The sequence below is a fragment of the Astatotilapia calliptera genome, chromosome 4 (genome assembly GCF_964374335.1).
Source record: "Astatotilapia calliptera chromosome 4, fAstCal68.1, whole genome shotgun sequence".
Classification (NCBI taxonomy): domain Eukaryota; kingdom Metazoa; phylum Chordata; class Actinopteri; order Cichliformes; family Cichlidae; genus Astatotilapia; species Astatotilapia calliptera.
Genome location: NC_137425.1, coordinates 13,877,608 through 13,891,705, shown reverse-complemented (window position 1 = coordinate 13,891,705; position 14,098 = coordinate 13,877,608). Strand labels below are relative to the sequence as shown.

General features: G+C 42.4%; 2 protein-coding genes across 3 annotated transcripts in view; both read right to left on the bottom strand.

Annotated features, from left to right (window-relative positions):
- LOC113020724 (ras-related protein Rab-26-like) overlaps positions 1–14,098 on the bottom strand; it is a 67,172-nt gene that overhangs the window by 9,182 nt on the left and 43,892 nt on the right. The gene's annotated exons all lie outside the window — the stretch shown is intronic.
- On the bottom strand, positions 2,905–11,480 carry LOC113020178 (uncharacterized). Of its 2 annotated transcripts, none has more exons than XR_003272166.2 (2): positions 4,687–11,480; positions 2,905–4,530 (listed from the first exon to the last, which is right to left on the bottom strand). XR_003272166.2 is itself a non-coding variant. In XM_026163932.2 (2 exons), the coding sequence occupies exon 2, from the start codon at positions 10,879–10,881 to the stop codon at positions 5,053–5,055; it is 5,829 nt and encodes a 1,942-aa protein (XP_026019717.2). In that variant the 5' UTR covers positions 10,882–11,046; positions 11,203–11,480; the 3' UTR covers positions 4,508–5,052. The 2 variants fall into 2 exon arrangements, 1 of the variants encoding a protein (XP_026019717.2); XM_026163932.2 differs by having other exon boundaries at positions 4,508–11,046; positions 11,203–11,480.

The following is a 14,098-nucleotide window of genomic DNA, read 5'->3' as shown; positions in this document are numbered from 1 at the left end:
TTAGATTCAGTCGCATCATGGCCAGCAGAGCTAAACACACTTGCCTGCTCTGTTAGGTCAATTAACAAATATTAAACGTCAAAGTAAACTAAGCCCCTAAGGGAGGTCAGGTCTCTCCTACTCATTGGATACTTTGCACATTACCATCCTTTGGGGGTAAGGCCCCAAGCAGTTGCCTGCCTCACCTTGTGACCAACGTGCTTCTGGAAATAGAACATGACCAGGCTCACATGCGCAGCTGCATTCAAAAAGATGTGGATTTCACTCTACTGCCATCCCACCATACTGTCCACTTTTTAATATGAGTCAATGATAAATGACTTATATAGAGCTTTTCTACTCTACTGGAGCACTTGTGCTTTATACAGCTTGGCACATTCACACAACCCAATGCCTAAGAGCTTTCTAACTAACATCCACATCGTTGTATTTTTACTCAGTTGTATATAGTATTTGTATTCTATTTTTATCTTATTGTATATTTATTTTATTTTATTCTACTGTATATAGTATTTTATTTTATTCTATTCTGTACAGTTGTGTACTGTATTTATTCTTATTGTATTCTAATTTTTGCCTCATAACTTTTGCACTGTCCACTTCCTGCTGTGACAAAACAAATTTCCCACGTGTGGGACTAATAAAGGTTATCTTATCTTATCTTACACCCCACTGAACACATCAGAGAGCAACTTGAGGTTCAATATCTTGTCCAAGAAAGCTTTGGCAAGTGGAGCAGCCAGGAACTGAACCACCAACCTTTCAATTAGTAGATAACCAGCTTTATTCCCCTGAGCTATAGGCACCTCAAAAGGGGGAGGAGAACATCTATTGTTCTATTTTTCTAAATCGACTGTCTATACTCAACATTTTTCTGGAATATCCTGACATTGAGTCAAAAGCCAAAAATATCTTAGCTATAATAAACGGACCAAATTTCTTAATCTTTGAATTCAGATGTTGACTTGTTGTTTCTGGAATTTCTTCCCTTCCTTCCCTAATCCCAGATGATCAGCTGTAAGTGGTATTATTGCAAAGTAGAAACGTTTAGGAACCACAGCAACACAGCCACAAAAAGAAAGACCATGTAAGATTACAAGTACTGAGGTGTATACTGTGTAAAAGTCCCCAAAGCTCAGTTGACTCAATAACTGTACAGTTCCAAAACTCCACTTGCACTAAGATCAGCACAAAAAAGAAAGAAAGAAAAAAAATAGAAGATTGTGGGCCAGGAGCTTCATGGTACGGCTCTTCGTGGCCAAGCAGCTCCTTTTGGGACATACATAAAAAGAATTAGTCTTACATTTCAAATAGTGTTTTGTGGGAACTGGTAAACTGAGTGAAAGCTATTTAAGCTACATCTGTACACAAAGAAACTACTGAGTAGACTCCCTTTGTTCACCGGTACAGCCTTTGTCATCTCACCAGTTTAATGGGTTGTCTCAAAATCAATGCTGAATCTCATTTGTGTTTTGATGGGCTTCAGAGTTAATGAGGTCAGCGAGGTCTGGTGATTTGAGAAAGCTGATGGTGGCTCCAAGATTCTTTAATCAGAGCCCTGAGCCCTTTGCTATTTTAAGAAAGATAAAAAAGACTGGGCTGGATTTGAATTTGCATCACCAGTGATCTTCAGCATAGTACTGAGGGGGGGAAATGTTTCAGAGGAACACCTTCCATGTAGCTAATCACTTGCTTCATGTATAATTCAACTTTTTTGTCAAGGTTTCACATATTGCTTAGGTCAGCTGCTACAACTGCTTGTCTCTGAAAATGAAGCATCTTTGAATTCTGTGCATCCTTTGAAAGTCGCTTATGTTTGTATGATGTAACCTCTGTTCAATACAATATTTATCAAAATATTGGATCATGCATTTGGCCTTTGGTTATTGTTATCTACCTCCCGGCCATGCAAACTTTCATCCTCCCACAACTACAAGCAACCCTCTGCAGGATAAAATCTGACAGCCTGCCTCTGAGTGATTCTCTCCATATGCTGTGATTACTGGTGATGAACCATAGCTTGTAATTAGATCATTTGGCTGTTCATAGCACATCGCCTCATGGGTCATTTCACGGATGTAATCATTGATCATGATGCCACTTGTCACTTTCATCCTGGAGAACTGCAGTCTTCTTTTGTGTTTTCGTTGCAGCAGAGGAAATATGCATGCAATGATGCAGCAGAAAACAAAATGAATCAATGTGGCAAATCAATAGATTCTAGGTGCATTTCTAGTCCCACTAACATAGCATTTAGTATTCCAGAAAATGTGATTTAGTGTCCAGTATGTGAAATGCATTCCAAGAATACCAGAAAGTCCTACTGCATCTGGCTACAGGATACAGGCAAGTTGAGCTTTTCTGACCCACAAATCTCAGTGGAAGCTAAACATTACAACAAGAAGGTCAACGTTCAAGGCAGATAGTGTGTCCTAACTGTATGCAACAAGAGCTTTTAACTGTAAAACTAATAGTGTAACAACTGTAACAGCACATCACTCAATAAAAATAAAGCTGGAAAAACTACAAAGGATTCCAGTTTATGATTGCCAAATCACTTTTAGTTAGCAGGAGTAGTCTGCTAATGCCTGGGGCTAAAGCTAGGAATAAAATATTAAACAGACTTAAAGGACAATAGCAGTTAATTTAACCGGGCATAAAACAAATTCATGTGGCTATAGTGGCTTTACCTTCATTGTAGAGATGAAAGGGAATTAGACATAGCACAACATAGAAAAGAAAGAAGACTAGCACAAGCTTTTTAGGTAGATACTGTGAAAGCAACTGAAAGTAAAAGAAAGTGAAAAAACAAAATTTTCTGTTGTTGCTTCGTATACTTTAATAAATCTAATCTTTTCCAGCAAACAAAGCACTCTAAGTGTAACTACACACATAATTTATACTATAATTAAGTCAATTTTTAAATCAAAAAAATACTAAATAATAACATTACATACATTAAGCACCTTTTATCATTAGTTCTTACCAGCATCAAGGCATATGTGCAGATAGTGCAACGTTTTTTGAAAAGAATCCATTTATTTATCTAATTAAATATTAAGCAGATAAATACCAGCTTCCAAATAATATTGTCAGCGGCTGCTGGGGAAGTCTCAGGGCTCACTTCATCTTTTATTCAAGACTAATACCAGGATCTCTGGCCAAATGCTTAGGGAACCAAATGTCAGTGAGATCGTGGCATGGCGCGAGAGGAGGTAATACATTTTCTCTTTGTTTTTCTGACATTAAAAAGTCCATAAATTATGTGACAAATCAGATGGAACTGGATTCTATTGTTTTTGTTGTGCTTTTCTGTTTGTTTGTAAGCAACCCAGTCAAAATGAGCAAGAAACATGATTCATGTTTCATAAATAGCACCTCTGATTTTTGTTCACTTGAGCTCTAATGAATTAAAATGCCCACTGGTTTCTAAAATGCTCCAGGCAACAAATTATTACCTGCTATTTTCCATCAAATATTTCATACAGCTGCAATGCCAAGTGTCAGGGTTAATCAAACAATTGAAGAGCCAGTAACGATGTTCTTAGAAAGATGGAGAAAAGGACAGTAAAAGACAAGTCAAACACCAAAGGATCTATATCAAAGAGGAAGGAAAATATGAAGCCAGGCACACAGCTGCTGGTGGCTGCGTTGTGACATTGGCAAAGACAAGTTGTCACTGGCAGAGGTATGTGAGGGTACTTCTGATGTTGCATCTGTTTTTCTTTTGTTGTCACAGGAGACAGCAGGTATGTGTACTACTCCAGGATACTGGACCAGCCTGGTCAGCTGTTCATTCTCTCTCTCTCTCTTCTTTAGAAAGACTGATTGGAAATTTGAATTCTTCCTTAGAAATAAAATCGCACATATGCTACTGCCGTATTAAAATATTGTGGGATTAGCTGTGTGTCTTACAGCAAAAACAAACCAACCCATTAAAAACTACAACTGCAGTAGTGTGGGGTGGTGATGTCATTTTTATTCACAATATCAGCATTCGTCACAAGATTCCTCAGCCTGCTCAAATTCAGAATATACAATCCATACATTTTACGGACCACTTAAAGTTAGGATTCCTAAAATTTGGAGTTATTGATCTATTAGTCTACATAAAAAGTTGTCTTTGGACTGTGAAATGAAGACGAAGTACCTGGAGAGAACATGCAAACTCCACACAGAAAGTCCAGTGGATTCAAACCCACTGTTCTGAATTAGTTTTTTGTGTTTTAGTTGAGGAGGTGTGATGTTATGATGCCCTAACACGGTCTACGGATACTGATGACAAAATTCTCATTTTAGATTGGTGACTTCTGACTCAATAAACAAAATAGTTACTGCTCTAATGCTAAACTGAGGCTCCAAAATAAAGGAACAATAAAAGCCCCAAAACCTGTGTAATAAATACCATACATTAACACCAATAACACATTTATGCTGCCCTCACGACACGTGACCCTGTGAGGTTAGACAGCTAGCGAACAAATAGAAGAGGTCTTCCACACAAGGCTTGACTTTCTTGTTTTTATGTAACTAGAACATGAGAAAAAATGAAAATGAATCGCTGGTTAACACACATCTTAATAACAACTTGCCGATTAGCCTAGCTTAACATGTACATTACATCAGCATACAGTTCGCTCCATGTAAACACACATAACGACTGTCTCTACACATGTCAATACTCACAAAGACGAACGTTTTCCGAGGTGCGAACGTGTAGAGCACTCTTAGCGTGAACATGAACTAGTCCCTATTTAATAACTGCCGGAGCACTTTTTCACGACATCATAAGCGAAAGGGTACATCAAAGATAGGTTAAGGAACAGGACGCTCCCTCGCTCCATTTCCGCACATAGGATACAAAGATCTCTTGTGGAAATGATGTCTCACTCTGAGCTTATTTATCACTCTGCTTATGTGGCTCAATCAGCACACACACCAACCGCTGACTTTTGACTCAAGGGCATAACACTCCCCGCTTGATATACACACATTATATCACAATAAACATCAATACAACATATTCAAACATCATCTAGCATTGAAGAATATTCATTCAGTCTCTGCAAGCAAAACAACAATCTCTGAAACTGGTCTGAGAAACATTTTAACAGTCCCATCTTTTACAGTCCGCACTTCCACTTTTCGGACCTTCTTGTCGCTGCTGGGGAATGTTTTTACTATTAGTCCCATGGGCCATTCGTTCCTGCTGGCTTGGAGGTCCTTTAGCAGGACCACATCTCCTATTTTGACATTAGGTCTAGTCTCTGTCCATTTTGCACGACCTTGTAAGGTGGATAAATACTCTCCCTTCCACCTTTTCCAAAAAGTGTCAGCGAGGAGTTGAACATGTTTCCATTGTTTCCCAAACAGCTGCCCTGATGAGAAGTTCCCAAGTGGGGCGGACACAGCACTCATCTTCTGCGTTAGTAGCACTGCTGGAGTGAGTACTGCAGGACTGTCAGGGTCGGTGGATATGGGAACAAGAGGCCTTGCATTAATAATTGCCATCACCTCGGCCATGAAGGTGCACAACACTTCATGAGTAAGACGTGTTTGTTCAGTTTGTAACAACATTGCATCCAGAATGCGCCTGGCAACGCCTATAAGGCGCTCCCACGAGCCTCCCATATGAGACGCATGAGGGGGATTGAAAGTCCAAACACACCCTCTCTCTTGCAGGTACTTTCCTACTGCTTTGTTTCCTGAGTTTAGGTCTAATTCCTTACAAGCGCCCACAAAATTCGTGCCTCTGTCCGAGCGCAGAAACTTGGCCGGGCCCCGAATAGAGAAGAGCCTTCTTAATGCATTGATAAAACTATCAGCAGACATAGTCTCTATCAGTTCGATATGCACAGCCCTAGTTGACATGCATGTGAATAACACAGCCCAACGTTTGTTCTGGGAACAACCACCTCTTGTACGACGCGTCACAATAGTCCATGGCCCAAATACATCTAGGCCTACAGTGGTAAAGGGTGGTTCAGGGGTGACTCGGTCTGCAGGCAAGTCTGCCATTTTCTGGATCTGCATTTTGCCTCGCAACTTGCGACATGTGACACACCGATGAATGACAGATGACACAAGCCGCTTCCCTCCAATTATCCAGTACCCAGCACCACGGATAGCTCCTTCAGTTATGTGTCTTCCTTGATGAGCCACTCGTTCATGATAGTGAGTTACAATTAGCATGGCGATGTGGCTGGTAGATGGGATAATCAGAGGGTGCTTTTCATTCTCTGTGAGATCGGCAGCGGAAAGACGTCCACCGACTCGTAAGAGACTGTCTTTGTCCACTACAGGATTGAGCTTTTTGAGTGCATCAAATATGCCACTGACCTTCCTTCCTTCTTTAATGTTTTCAAGCGTCCCTTTGTAAGCTTCTTGTTGGACGGCTCGAATGATGACTACTTGGGCTCGGGTGAGTTCTTGGACGCTCGGTGTCTCACTGAAACCTTTCCATCCCCTTCGCCCACTTGTCTTTTGTGCAAAGGATGTAACTACATGAATGAGTCTGGCTATGACTCTGCAAAGAGTGATCCAGTTTGAGTACTTTTTGAAACGGTCAGAACCCAACTGTGGCTCTGCTACAGTAGTTTTCATTACTTTTATTTCCGGATGTATCTCTCTGTCTTTTTCAGGTTCGATGAGCGTGAAAGGACCAGTGTGTGGTTCTGTGTGTGGGTCGGAGTACAGAAAGGGTGGACCTGAGAACCAGGTACTGTTCTGCAGGTCTGCTGCTGGAATGAACCGAGTGGCCTGGTCAGCTGGATTTAACTCACTTGGTACATAATGCCATTGACTTGGATGGGTGGATGCTCTAATGCGCGTAACCCTGTTGGCAACATACATGTAGAATCGTCTGGAGGTGTTGTGTATGTACCCCAACACAATCCTACTGTCTGTGTAAAAAGTCACATTGTCTACTTTAATGTCTAACTCGTCTCTGATGAGCTCAAACATTTCCACCGCGAGCACAGCAGCACATAGTTCTAGGCGTGGTACAGTGTGTGCGGGGCGGGGTGCGAGTTTAGACTTCCCCATTACAAACCCAGTATGACACTGTCCTTCACTGTCAACTGTACGCAGATAGACTACTGCACCTATAGCGACAGTGGAGGCATCACAGAAAATGCAAAGTTCTTTCACTTTCGTTGTGCTTAACGTACCTGGGCTGTAGCACCTTGGTATTTGGAGGTTCTCAAGGGCTTGCAAAGAGTCTTTCCATAAGTCCCACCTCTCCTGTTTCTCAGGGGGTAAGAGTGTGTCCCAGTCTTTTCCATCAGATGACAGTTCCCTGAGTAATGCTTTGCCCTGCATTATTATGGGAGCAGCAAATCCCAAAGGGTCATAGAGGCTATTAACTGTCGACAATACTCCCCTCCGTGTGAATGGTTTGCTCTCATTTGACACCTGGTAAGTGAAGCTGTCAGATTGTAGGTTCCAACAGAGTCCCAAGCTTCTCTGAACTGGAAGAGGGTCTACTCCTAGGTCTAAATCTTTCAGGTCCTTTGCACGATCCTCAACAGGGAAAGCTTCCATGACTTGACTGCAGTTTGATGCCACCTTGTGGAGGCGCAAGTTAGACTCTGCCAACATGTTTTGCGTTCTTGTGAGCAGGTTGATTGCTTCCTCTGGCGTGGCGACTGATGTGAGACCATCGTCAACATAAAACTGACGCTCAACAAACTGTCTTGCATCAGATCCGTGTTCTCGTTCTCCCTGCTGTGCTGCCTGTCTCATGCAGTAGATGGCAACAGCGGGTGACGGGCTGTTTCCAAACACGTGGACCTTCATTCTAAACTCAACTATGCTCTTTGTAATGTCATTGTCCTCATACCACAGATAACGCAGATAATCTCTGTGGTCTTCGCGCACAACGAAGCAGTAAAACATTTGCTGCACATCGGCTGTCAGGGCTATGGGCTCTTTGCGGAAGCGCAACAGCACTCCCAATAGGGAGTTGTTCAAATCAGGTCCGCCAAGAAGCACTTGATTGAGCGAAATTCCGTCACATTCTGCACTTGAATCAAACACGACTCGTATTTGTTGTGGCTTCTGTGGGTGGTATACCCCAAACGTGGGTAGATACCAATGTTCTTTATTTAGTGGCAGAGGAGGGGCAGGCTCGGCTTGGTCGTTATCCAACATTTTCTGCATGAATTGGATGTAGTGATCTTTCATTTCTGGTCTCTTTTCCAAAGTCTTTCGAAGAGAGCAGAGGCGTTTTAGGGCTTGTTCTCTGTTGTCAGGGAGCCTCCTTCTCTGTGAGCGAAAGGGTAAAGGTGCAACCCAGCTGTTCTCTTGGTTTTGATAAACTTCACTGTCCATTATTGTCAGGAATGCTCTGTCGTCGATAGACATGGCTTGTTTGTTATCACCCTCAGATCTAACAAACACAGAGTGTCCCAAATCGTCTGTGATGCAGGTTGCATTCATAGTGACCCCATAATTCTCTTTAACGTGAATTGTGTTTGGGCAAGGCTCAAAATAGGATGCACGTCCATTATCTAAGGTGTGTGTTTTATAGACATTGACCTCTGACTGACTGTGCACTTTTCCTAGACACACCTCCCCCACAATAACCCAACCCAGGTCTAGCCTTTGGGCGTATGGTGCATCATTGGGTCCGTTGATTTGCTCACGTACCTTATGGACCCTGATGACGTCCCTTCCCAGGAGTAAAAGGATTGGGGCGTGGTGGTCGACAGGTGGGATGTTATCTGTCACTGGAAGAAGATGTGGGTGATGCTGGGCAATCTCTGGAGAGGGTATTTCAGATCTATTGTCCGGCACAGAGTCACATTCAATTAAAGGGGGTAGCTGGATGTTGACTTCTCCATCCAAAGACTCGAGGAAGAAGTTTACAGCTCTCCTACCTGAGGTTTGTTCTCTGCCAGAGCAAGTCTTTAAGGTGTATGGAGTGGGTTTGGCATTGATTTTGAAAAGGCTGAAAAACTCTGACTTAACCAGTGACCTGTTGGACTGATCATCTATTACTGCATACATTTTTATAGCTCTCTCTTTTTGGCCTGCGGGATACACTTTGACCAGACTGATCTTAGAACATGAACGTGGGCTATCACCTTGGCCACATACCTCTGTGCACTTTGACTCGACTGAAGGTGCACTCTCGATTTGCTTTTCATTGTCGTTGTTTCCTGGTGTAGTACTCTTAGGGGCAAGAGTAGGACCAGGATGCATTGCAGATAAGTGTTTGAGGCTGTCACATTCAATACACTTAACCATTGCTTTACAGTTTTTTGCAATGTGTTGGACAGACCCACAGCATCTGTAGCATATGTGGTGCTCTTTGAGATGGGCTTGTCTTTCTTCAATAGGTTTGTCTCTAAAGAGCTTACACTTTTTGAGTGGATGTGGTTTTTTGTGGATTGGGCACTGGCGATCCGGTTCCTCCATTTTCTTTGGACTGAGATTATTCTGGTCCGGCTCTGCCGTAATGTCCATTTTGTGTGCTGACACAGTAGGTTTGCGACTATATGACCTCAGTTTTTCTGTGGGAGAAGGGACATGGGTGTTGGCCTTGGACATAGCAAAGCTTGGGTCATTCCTCATTTTCGCTTGCCGCTGGACAAATTGTGTGAAAACTGAGAAAGGAGGAAATGACACACTATGAGTCTCCTTGTACTGTGTTCCTACAGTTGTCCACCTTTCCTGTAGGTTGAAGGGAAGTTTTTCCACTATTTGCCTGACTCCTCTAGCTGTGTCCAGGTAAGCAAGTCCTGGGAGCGCGCCATCTTGTTTAGCACACTGAAGCTCCAATAAGATGTCACTAAGTTCCTGCAGCTTAACATTGTCTTTGTTTGTGAGTTTGGGAAAGTCCTCTACCTTTTTTAAGAGTGCGTCCTCAATAGCCTCAGGTGAGCCGTAGCACTCTTCAAGGCGTTGCCAGACCATCTTCGCACCTGCAGCAGGATTGAGGGTGTGTACAGCACGAATGCGCTTAGCCTGTTCGGATGATGTTGGACCCAACCATTTTGTTAGCAAGTCTAATTCCTCTCTTGGAGACAAATTTAGGTCTTTGGTTGCGCTGATGAATGAGGTTTTCCATGCCCAATAGTTTTCAGGTTTGTCATCAAATTGCAAAAGACCTGTGCTAACTAGTTCTTTGCGAATTAGGTATTTTGCAAACTGTTGCATTTCACTTGATTCAGGTACGCAGTTGTTAAGGTTGGGGGTGTGCTTTGTGGAGTTGGACCAGTACGTGTCGACTACACCAGTGTTCACTGTTTGCTCCTGTTTCCTTTCTCTATTTACAGGTGGTGTTTTCGTCTGAGTGTTGGTTATAAAAGGATTAGTTATTTGTGTACTGTCTTGTGCATCTACTTCATTGCAATTTCCTTTAGGAGGCTGTGCTGAGTCGTGCTGAGTGTCTGGGTAGAGTAACTCACATTGTTGTTGAACATATTCGTTAGTGCGGTGCACTGTACTGATGGGCTCAGCTTCCTCACAAAGTTCTCCGTAGAGCTCCCCGCTCTGAATCTCTGCTTCTTCATAGGCTGAGGCCTCTGCTTCAGCTGCGGCTATTGCTTTTTGGCACTGGAGGACATGTAGATGAGCATCCAGTTCAGCTCTCTGTTTCATTGCATTAGCTTCCTTTTCAGCGAAGGCCAGTTGAGCTCGTGCTGCTTGAGCTTTGGCGTAGGCCCTTGCAGCTGCAGAAGCTGTTGATGAGGATGTCCGTTGAGAACGCCTTGTCGAGGTTCTGGATTGCTGCGACTTGGTGTCGAATGGTTGAGACCGTTGCTGCGTTGTAGCTGGTTGAGTGGCAACGTCTGGTTGCTGTTCACCACCGGCTGCTTCGTCTAGCTCTTCAGCAGCGTAGTCTTTTAGGTAATTTCTTCCTGAGCGTAGACTCATGTTGCTTAAAGTAGCTCTGTATGTTTGAACCCGCTGAGTAGGCGTCTTTTCCTTCGTCTTTTTACTATGCTGCCCTCACGACACGTGACCCTGTGAGGTTAGACAGCTAGCGAACAAATAGAAGAGGTCTTCCACACAAGGCTTGACTTTCTTGTTTTTATGTAACTAGAACATGAGAAAAAATGAAAATGAATCGCTGGTTAACACACATCTTAATAACAACTTGCCGATTAGCCTAGCTTAACATGTACATTACATCAGCATACAGTTCGCTCCATGTAAACACACATAACGACTGTCTCTACACATGTCAATACTCACAAAGACGAACGTTTTCCGAGGTGCGAACGTGTAGAGCACTCTTAGCGTGAACATGAACTAGTCCCTATTTAATAACTGCCGGAGCACTTTTTCACGACATCATAAGCGAAAGGGTACATCAAAGATAGGTTAAGGAACAGGACGCTCCCTCGCTCCATTTCCGCACATAGGATACAAAGATCTCTTGTGGAAATGATGTCTCACTCTGAGCTTATTTATCACTCTGCTTATGTGGCTCAATCAGCACACACACCAACCGCTGACTTTTGACTCAAGGGCATAACAACATTAGTTACTCCCAATACAATATGCAGAATCTCTTTGCATATAATAATAAAGGTGACAATCCTCAAGGAGCCTCGAAGTTTGACCCAACTTTTCCTCTGCTGCACTTTTGTCTAAGCAGATTTGCTATGGGTGACAACGCTATTCTTGCCAAGCTTTGATCAGAGTGTAACACCAAGAGACAAGAGAGGGGAGAAATCTGCTCTCAACAACAGGCAGAGGCAAAATGAACCAACCCACAGGAGCGCAAAGAGAAAATAGGGCTTCTCCCCTGAGAGGAGGTTTATGCAGCTGTGCTAAACAGTGACACTGTGGCACCGCCTGACACGCGGGGAGGACACACTGAAATCCTGTCACACTTGGGGCAATCCTGTCACACGTGCACGCAGAAACAAATCTGCATGCACGTGCGATGCATAATAACAACAATAATAATACAAAGTGGTTTTATTGTTGGCGAAATTTATTGTTGGCTTTTATGAATAACTCATTGCATGTGCCATCTTCGGTAGATTTAGACTGTAAGGGAATACACTATTTAGATTAGTGAATAAAACCAATTTAACAAGCAACTGGTGTGTTATAAAACTTGACAATTAAAAAGAAGAAAGAAAGAAAGAAAGAAAGAAAAAGACACTGACAACGACAGGCCTGTAAGTTGACGTCTGTTGCCTGACAGGGAAGAGAAAGGCTTTCATGTTTATAAAAGAGCAGCTGACGTGTACATCTGCCAGCAAACATGGGTGTGAGACATGTCGGGATGACTGATGTGCTTTGAAAAGCGGCAGTCGTAGTGAATATGAGCATGAGTAAGAGTGACGCTCTCCTCCAAGTTGTTTTTGCACTCGAGCCGATAAACACATTTGCTGACCTTAACTTTTGTCTCTTTCGTTTCCAAGTTGACATACACCGCACCAAACTGCAGCTGAAATCATGTACAGCAGTGTGCTGCTCTTTATGAATCCAGTTAAACAGCACTAAATGTCAACAAGCATCAACTATATAATCTCATTGAGAAGTCACACGACATTTTTTAGAGCAAAGTTAATAAAATTGAAAGCTTGTTGTAAAATATTGCTGTCACCGGAGGAAGTGTGGCTGATGAGTGCAAACACTCATTAGACTGCTCATGTTTAGGTTTTATGAGTACAAGCAACCAACAATATACTGTAGATGGAGATTACAGCAGGAACACTAATATGATGGTATTATGGCAGCCAAACACATGGTGTTATCCTTATTGAAAGTTATATTCTATATTGCATGGTGCTTTTATATTTTACAGTTATAAATAGCTGTTCTGAGATATACCAGATTACACTGTAATTTAACAGGGAAATGGGGCATCAAGTCTTGTATATGACATATGAGTGAAGTATATAACATTTTTACTTTCTCTTGCTTTCCACTTTTTAAATCTCTCCTTTAAGAACATTTATGGGATTCAGCTTGGCCCTCTACGTAGAACATAAATTCCTCTGAATTGCCTGAATTGTTCTATTGATCTAGAACAAAAAAAAAAAAAGAAAGAAAGAAAAGAAAATGCATATAGTAAAAGCTTCTTGCTCTTCACGGCAAGATCTCAAAGTGTAAGCACAACAAGCATAAAAACACACACTCATCATTGGCCACCTTTTTAGGAACACCGTGCTAGTACTGGGTTGGACCCCCCTTTTGCATTCAAACTGCCTCAATGTGTTGCAGCTCAGATTCAACAAGGTGCTGGAAATGTTCCTAAGAGATTTTGGCTCATATTGACACAGTCGCTGCAGATTTGTTGCAGCAACTATATGATGCGAATCTTCCGTTTCAAGGTTTTTGGATAGAAAGGTATTTCGATTGACATTGTGTGACTGTGGAGACCATCTGTGTAGAGAAGGTCTTTACCTTACAATATAAAGTACAATATAGAGTTGTCATTTGGCGCTATAGAAAGAAAACTGAATTGAACTGAATTGAGTTACCGTTGCCTTTCTGTAAGCTCAAAGCAGCCTGGCCATTCTCCTCCGACCTCTACCATCAACAAAGCACTTTTGACCAGAGAACTGTGGTTTGCTGGATATTTCCTCTTTTTCAGACTAGTCTATGTAAAGCCTAGAGATGCTTGTGTGGGGAAAAAAAAATCACAGTAGATCAGTATCTGAAATACTCATAGCAGTCCATCTGGCAAAATCATCCATGCCACTTAAGTCCTTTTAGCCCCATCTTGTTTTAAACTTAAGTCGTCTTTACCAGGTCTACGTGTTTATATGTACTCCCTTGCTTCTCTGTGATTGGCTGATTGTTCAGTTCACAGTAAGAAAAGGTAAAGTCAAATAATGTTTTACTGCATTTGTTCACACAAATTCTCAAATCAAGGTGGTGCAGTAGTTAGCACTGTTGCCTGTGTCTCAGGTTTCCTCCCATGCTTGTTAGTTTAAGTGGTGATTCTGTATTGGCCGTAGGTGTGTATGTGAGTGGTTTTCTGTTTCTCTGTAGCCTTGCAATACACTGGCGACCTATCCCGGGTGTAGCCTACTTCGGCTGGTATGACAGCTGAGGTATGCTCTGGTCCCCTCAGGACCCGGATTTGAACAATTGGTTATGAAAAAGAAGTTATTGGAGGAGCAAT

Excerpts from the sequence above, each read along its gene's own strand:
- LOC113020178 (XM_026163932.2), bottom strand. The coding sequence starts at position 10,881 with ATGAGTCTACGCTCAGGAAGAAATTACCTAAAAGACTACGCTGCTGAA.